Source organism: Sphaeramia orbicularis, chromosome 7 (assembly GCF_902148855.1).
Source record: "Sphaeramia orbicularis chromosome 7, fSphaOr1.1, whole genome shotgun sequence".
In the NCBI taxonomy this organism is placed as follows: domain Eukaryota; kingdom Metazoa; phylum Chordata; class Actinopteri; order Kurtiformes; family Apogonidae; genus Sphaeramia; species Sphaeramia orbicularis.
The window spans coordinates 50253785-50261084 of NC_043963.1; the positions used below are offsets into that span (position 1 = coordinate 50253785).

General features: G+C 43.2%; 1 protein-coding gene across 2 annotated transcripts in view; it reads left to right on the forward strand.

Annotated features, from left to right (window-relative positions):
- Positions 1-6967, forward strand: part of brpf3b (bromodomain and PHD finger containing, 3b) — a 66179-nt gene extending 59212 nt beyond the window's left edge. For both annotated transcript variants that reach the window (XM_030138256.1, XM_030138257.1), the window contains exon 13: positions 5902-6967. In XM_030138256.1, coding sequence (XP_029994116.1) covers positions 5902-6085 — 184 coding nt within the window. In that variant the 3' untranslated portion in view covers positions 6086-6967. The remainder of the gene's footprint in view (positions 1-5901) is intronic.
- Positions 6968-7300: the final 333 nt, after the last annotated feature.

Sequence of the window (7300 nt, forward strand, 5' to 3'; positions counted from 1 at the left end):
GATCATGCACAGTCCACAGGGACGAGGATCAGGGTGATGGATGTGCGTGACTCACAGTGAGGGTTACACACTCTGTGACTGAGAGTTAGTGTTTTTAATGTTCACTTCCCTCTATTTTTCTTGTGTATCTTTCGTTTATTCTTATACCTTCTACTTCAGATGTCTTCATTTGATGTCTTATTATGACTCCTAATTTCTAACAGTACAGGTCAGTTTCCCTGCATATTTTACAGGAATGTGTGTTTCAGCACCATGGACAGTGCATGATCCCAAACACACAAAACGCATATTCACATTCTAAAACCCTTTTTGATACTTAATTTTTATTAGTCATTTTATCATTTATTACCCAAAACATAAACAAAACAAAACATTTGGCATTAAGTACCAGTTACTAGAGCCCCAACCGATTAATCAGCCGGCCGATTAATTGGGCCGATTAAAGCGTATCACCAATTAATCAACATCGGCCAATATTTAGCCAATGTATTAACTTTTTTGCTGCGCGGACATTGTCACTCGCTGCTCCTGTGTGTGTGTGCTGCCCAGAGAGTTAGAGGAACGGTAAAGTGAGTCCGTTTCACTTTCACTCCTGCTCAGACAATGACACTATCACCCCCACACACACAATCACATAATCACAGAGCTACACCCCCCCCACACACACACACACTCAGACAAGGATGGATTGCTAACCCTGCCGCTCCGACCCCCTCCTCCGAAGATCACGGACCCCCTCGTCTTAACAAGTATTCACCCACACACACACCCATGTCCGTACAGTTCCTGTCTACCTCAAAATTTCATTCTGCAGGCAGGCCTGGGTATTAATAGTGTATGGGAGACTGGGGACAGTTGTAACATGGGTCAGTTGTAACTCAGGTCAGTTGTAACTCTTGCAATTGCTCCAGTCAGAAACAACTTAGGACTCACCTAATTCACTCTGCACATGATAAGTTTAGTCCTTAGTCCACATGGGCAGTTGTAGTGCCATGAGGCAGACACATCTAAATTTGTGAGGGAAAACATAATTTTGTGGTAGTAATATTTTTTGCTCTAATTATTTTTGCGATTGCATAGCTGGCATTTGAAAATTGTGTAAATTATCTTTCTGAGATAAACAAAGATTTATGCAACTGTTAATCCACCTGTCCACATTTATCTAATATAAGATTATTATATCCAGTGTAGATCAGTGTTCTGGTCAGTTTCATAACAAAAGGGGTTTCTCCTGGGTGGGTTGTTAGCCCTCCGCAGGATAGTTGGTTGGTGGGGCTGCCACCTCACAGTGTACCGACGCTGGCCCTAGCGGGTTTCCAACGAGGTGCTTCGAGCCCGCACATGCCAGCCCAAAGCATCCAGCCTGGCCGCGCAACGTCGCACCCGCTGGTTTGGTCATGTCCTCCGCCTCCCTCCTGACCATCCAACAAGAGCCGTCCTTCAATTTGACCCAAAGGCCGCAGGCTGGAAATGACCATGAGGTAAGCCCCACACCCGATGGCTCAACGTCATTGCGGGCGACCTCCAACAACATGGAGTTACCATGGAGGACACAGCAGCTGGCACAAGACCGCCAGCGATGGAAAACACTGGTTCACCTGGTCGGCTCAACGCACCAGGATGGGACACCTGCCCCATCGCAGGAGTCCTAGTGGTAGTAGTAGATCAGTGTTCTTATTTCATATATCGGCCAATATATCGGTTGTCGGCCAATATCGGATATCGGCTGATATATTGGATATTGGCTTTTTTTAGCCCCCAGTATCGGTGTCGGCATCGGCCCCAAAAATCCCATATTGGTTGGGCTCTACCAGTTACTCTTCCAAAGCAAAAATTACAATTGGCAGAGTCATGCAGCATCAATTAAGCAATGCAAAACAAATCTGAGCAGCAGTTCTAGTATGTGACAAGCCCCACATTAAGTGTCTTTAAAAAAACTAATCTATTTATTCCACCTTCTCATATAGAGCTCTGCATGCAGCCTCAACATAAGTGTAAATCTCTCCATTTTCTGGATTTCATCCAGTATGTTCATCCAGTCCTCCAGCACCGGTGGCTCAGGCCGAAGCCATCTTCGAGTGATTGCTTTCTTTGCTGCATTACCAAAAATCATCAGGGGGTACCCGTCATTCACCATCAATTCACTGGGAAGATCTCCCAACAAAAGTGAAAGAGTGGGTTGCTGCAGTCCAAAACCCAAAATCTGCTCTATTTTTGTACCAGCATCTTTCCAAAAAGTTGTAATTTTTGTACAGGACCAAAACATGTGGGTGTGGTTTGCCTCTGTGTCCCCGCAACCCCTCCAGCAAGTAGAAGCACTCAAGTTTCTACTAAACTGTTGTTTTGGCGTTATAAAGAACTATACTAAATTTTTCCAACAAAATTCTCACCAGTAGGCTGAGAGGAGGTAGTAGTAGCAGATTCACACATATTGTCCCATTGTTCACATGTTATTTACATAGTTCAGTTCAAAGAAAGGACTAGATGATACAGTCCCTTTGGACCAGTGCTGCCTGAGATAGTGGGATCTATGTGTTGTGGGGTTCAGGGCCTTCAGTTGGGTGCAGGGAATCACGGGTTTCATTGGGGTCATCAGGTGGGCACCCTCCTTCATTGGTGTTTCGATGATAGGCCCACAACACCTCCAGAGGGCTCATCGGCAACACCTGGCATCCCAGGTGGGCCCCCCTCTGCTCTGGATCCCCTGCTTGCTCTGCCACTACTTCTGGTGCTTTGGAGCCCAGACAGGGTCTCTCCTCTTCATCCAGAGCCAGCGACTGGAGTGTTCTGCCGCACTGTAAAGGGCGTTGGTGACCTGCCGCAGGGCTTGACCTCGGATTCCCAGGTCCTTTAGCAGCCTGGTTGTTGATCTGGCCACAAATCCTCTGCAGCCGACCTCAACTGGACAGACCTTTACTTTCCACCCGTGTTTTTCTGCATCAACTGCCAGTTCAGAGTACTTAGTGCTCTTCCTTTCAAATGCTTCCTCTACAGCATCCTCCCAGGGAACAGTCAACTCCACTACGAAGGCAGTGTGAGTGGAGGAGGACCAAAGGACGAGGTCAGGTCTAAGGTTTGTTACTATGATCTCACTGGGGAAGCATAAACGTTGGTCCAGATCCACCACTAACCTCCAGTCTCGTACCCCTCCTAGCTGGCCAGGGTGTGGCTTGGGTCCATGGGCTCTATGTGATTTCGTACCTGAGCTGATGAATGCTATTGAAGGTGAAGGCTTGGATGGAGGAGGAGGTAGGGCACTGATGGCTGTCCTCTTGGTCTCTATGCTGGCTGCAAGGCATCTCAGCACTTGGTTGTGCCGCCAGGTGTAACGGCCTTGTGCCAGACCAGCCCTGCAACCAAACAGTATGTGTTTCAAGCTGGCTGGTGATAGACACAGTGGGCATGCGGGATCTTCTCCGTACCACTGATTGAGATTGGTCGGAGATGGGAGGACGTCATAGACTGCGCGGACATCTGTATTATGGCATCAAGTTTTCCTCTTCAAACTAAAACTTATAGTTGGTTATTTTGAAAGTTGCTCTACAATTGTCTTATAATTTTCATGTTTGTTTTCATTGTAACTGTTAGTTTAGCTCTGTTTTTAACAGAGTAGACAGCTATAGTAAAATCACAGATCATCTTCATTTTCTGCATGGTTTGTGTTGTTAATAGCTGCACTGAAGATCCATTTGGAATTGTCCAAACAAGGTCAGAACTGTCACAGTTTGGTCTGAACCATGAATTAACAAAAGGCAACTTCGTTTTCCTCACCACAGGAGACAGGCAAAGTGATTCGCTACCCCCTCTAGTGTCAAAAGTCATATCTCTATGATCCAATGCATCAATGTGTTTGGCAGAACTTTAGGACTCTTTATTCTTATGATAAATTTAGGTTTTATTTGAATGTTCTTAAAGGTGCTGTACAGACTTTCTATGTGATCTTGAAAAAGTCTCATTTATATATATATATATATATATGCCTGATCATAGTCCGCAAATTAAAATGAGATTATCAGCACCAAAACAGGTTATTTAGAAATGCTACTTCTAGCTTCCCTGGTCAGGTCAGACAAGACTGGACTGATATACGGCAGACTTGCGTCACTATGACAACACCACACCGACCGGCAGAGGTTAGCTGTCAGAAGTAAGCTGAAAGAGTGAGGAGTAAAATCTGTCGTTTTTCCTAAAGAAAGGGATTTCTTGGATTTATTTTGTTGTAAAGGTGGACACTGGAACTGGAGCTGGACTGGCAGAAAGAAAAAGAAAACTAAATGGGAGAGTGATAGAGCACAGACTAAAACACCGGTAAACCTCTGCATTGCTTTGAACCATAGAGAGAACAAAGGGAGTTAAAAGGAATGAAAACAGATCCAGAGTTGGCCCTCTTCCTTCTAGACAGGTGTAGAATGGTTCTTTTCTTCATACATATGCATTGGAACATTGTATTTTACTGTAGTGCCTGTTGGTAGCTCAGTCAAACGCTTAGTAAATGCTTCTGCGTTAGCCACACAGCTAGCTCTTTGATGTCGGTAACATGTTTTATTTGGAGCATTGTTTCATTCACAAACTAAGGCTTTGTAAGGTGAGACTGAAATGGTTATGTATGGAGTTTAATGTTCATGCCAGGGCCTGGATGCTAAACTGCCCTTCGGGAACAAGACAATTATAAAAGTAGAATACTGTGAATGCAGAAGGCTGAAGCAGCTAGTGCTGAACTGCTAATGCAGAATGATGAAGATGTTGAATGACTGAAGTAATTTATGAAAATGCTTGAATACTTTGTGGAAAAGTTAGTGCAAATGTATATTATTGGGACTCGTCTTAGAACACCGGTCTGTGAGTAACGCACTGGAGTAAGAGACATAGAAGCAGGAGTCAAATGTCCAAAGTTAGGTTTCATTTTTGTTTTCACCCCGGTTACTAAACTACGCTACAAACAGAATTTATGAAGTTTGCTTGTTGTCTCATTTCCAATGCCACTGCACCCTGCAAGTTGCTGTCTTGAAAAAGAAATGCAGAGTTGTAAAGAGGATCCACTCTTAAGTCATTAGGTTCAAAACAAACATACACCTTGGCCAGAGTTATGCCCTTACAACAGTATTTACTAGTGCTCATGGGAGTCTTTATCCCTTAAAAACACCACCGATTCCGGCCGAAGGTGTCACTGCAATCCACTTTAAATGTAGTCTCTCTGCAGGACCTTTAAGTAGAAATACTACATGTTGTTCATTTTAATCAAGAAAAGAAGAACAGATTCCAGTTTGATGTGTATCCTCTCTGCAGAGAAATGATTGCTACAGACTGATTGACTTTCCAAAAAAAGCTAAACATCTTCACTTTTATTTAATTCCGTTTTGAGTTTTAAGTAGAGCAGTAGAGTCACTGAAGCTGATGGAATCTTATCATCAATTAATTATTTCAGTTGTCAATCACATATTTGCCCCCTCATCTGTCTGAAAATTCCTGTGATTAGACATCACAGATTTTCTACAAGTTGAAAACATGGTAAAGGAGTAGATGGAAAGGTCTGATGTCCTCCTAGACCACTGGAATTACAGTATGATGAAAGGGGATATGGAAGTTTTGACCACTGATGCTAGAAAACTATCAAACATCTTTAATCAGCTGTCTGTCTCTCTATATTCTCATTATTATTATATTACCCATTTTAACATCCTCTACTGACTTATTTGCAATTGACAGAGCTGAAACCTACAGTATTTTTGCAGTGTAGATTATTTCTTTGCTGTGGTTGTCCACCGCCGCTAAAATATTTTCTTGCTCTGCTGCAATGAAAGGTCAGAGTCAGGATTAGCCGTCAGTCACATTTGTCTTGTGAAGTGATTGGTGCAGAGACCATGTGCATCAGTCATAGCTCATCTCCATCTTTGTCTTCAGGCAGTGGCTCCCACGGGACAAGGTGACACCCCTTGGCATAGACGACACAGCTGACAAGCTGCGCATGATGGAGGGCCGCAAGTCCAGCATCCGCAAGTCTGTTCAGGTGGCCTACGACCGTGCCATGATCCACCAGAGCAGAGTGAGCCACAGCCAGGGCTTCGTGGCCTCCAGCTACCTGTAGAGGGCAGCAGAGTCATACACTATGAAGCTGTCAGTCTTCAGGCATCCACGGAGCTTCTAAGTCCTGCTGCAAGCTTCAGTTATTCCCACTGTGGTCTGGAGACAGTGCAGTGGCATCACTGCATCTTTGACTGTATGATTTTATAATTTTTTAAAATCAAACCACTAGTGTCTGACCCACAGAGCAGTGGTCTTTGCCCTCATGTCACCAGCGAGGATGTGGAACTCCATGCAATGATTTATTACCTTCTGGTGCCGGGTTGCTGCAGTCCGTAAGCGCTTTCAGGCTTACATCACCGTGGACGTTTTGAAGCTGTCTGGATCAAATGAAAGGAAAGCCCCTCTCTTTTTTGTACAATGCTAATGCCAAGGAATTAGTGTCAGAGAAGAGATTGGACATATTTGTATGAAATGCAGACTAATGAATGGATCACTGCCATCTTTTATACAATAGCTTTGTACTTTTTAATCTTTTACGGAAACACTTGTAAATTATAAAGGCACACTGTGTACATACGTATGTGTATTGTCTTAGCAATTTAATTTAATGTAGCTGTTTTTAAATGCGTATTTCAATCAACCCACAAGGGAGAGAGAGAGGCTGTGTATATTTGTGGAGATGAAACAATTCCTGACTTGCTGCAGTATATTTAGCTCATCTTTGATGTAATTTCATTGTGCTTTGTGTGTAAAGTCAGAGCATATGGTACAATGAGCTGATGTTCTTTGTATTTGAATTCTCTTTTTGATACAGAGAGAAATAATTTATTTATGGAAAGATAGAACTAAAGCTATATTGGATAAAGTTGAGAGTGAAATTTTATTTAAAACAAACAGACCAAGTTTTTCAAGATGCGCAGCCCACATTAGTTTGTCATCAGTTTGATTTGACATAGGTGGGATCACCCCCCCCCCCCCCCCCCCCCCGAAGAGTCTATTTATTGTCACAAGAGTGGCATAGCCCCATTTTCATAAATGGAAAAGTACACCTTTATAAGCTTGTACTACCTGTGTATTTTACAGATTCACCAAATACTTTGCCTGAACCAGTATTTCCTCATTTTGGAAATCAATACTCTATTAAAACTTTTTTGGGATATTCATCCGCAATGTTGTTTTGATTCCTTATAAGAAATAATTGTGAAGAAATAGTCTATAGAAACTGATTTTTGTTTTTAACACATTTAGAAACTAGACATGCCCATTTCCTGAAGGA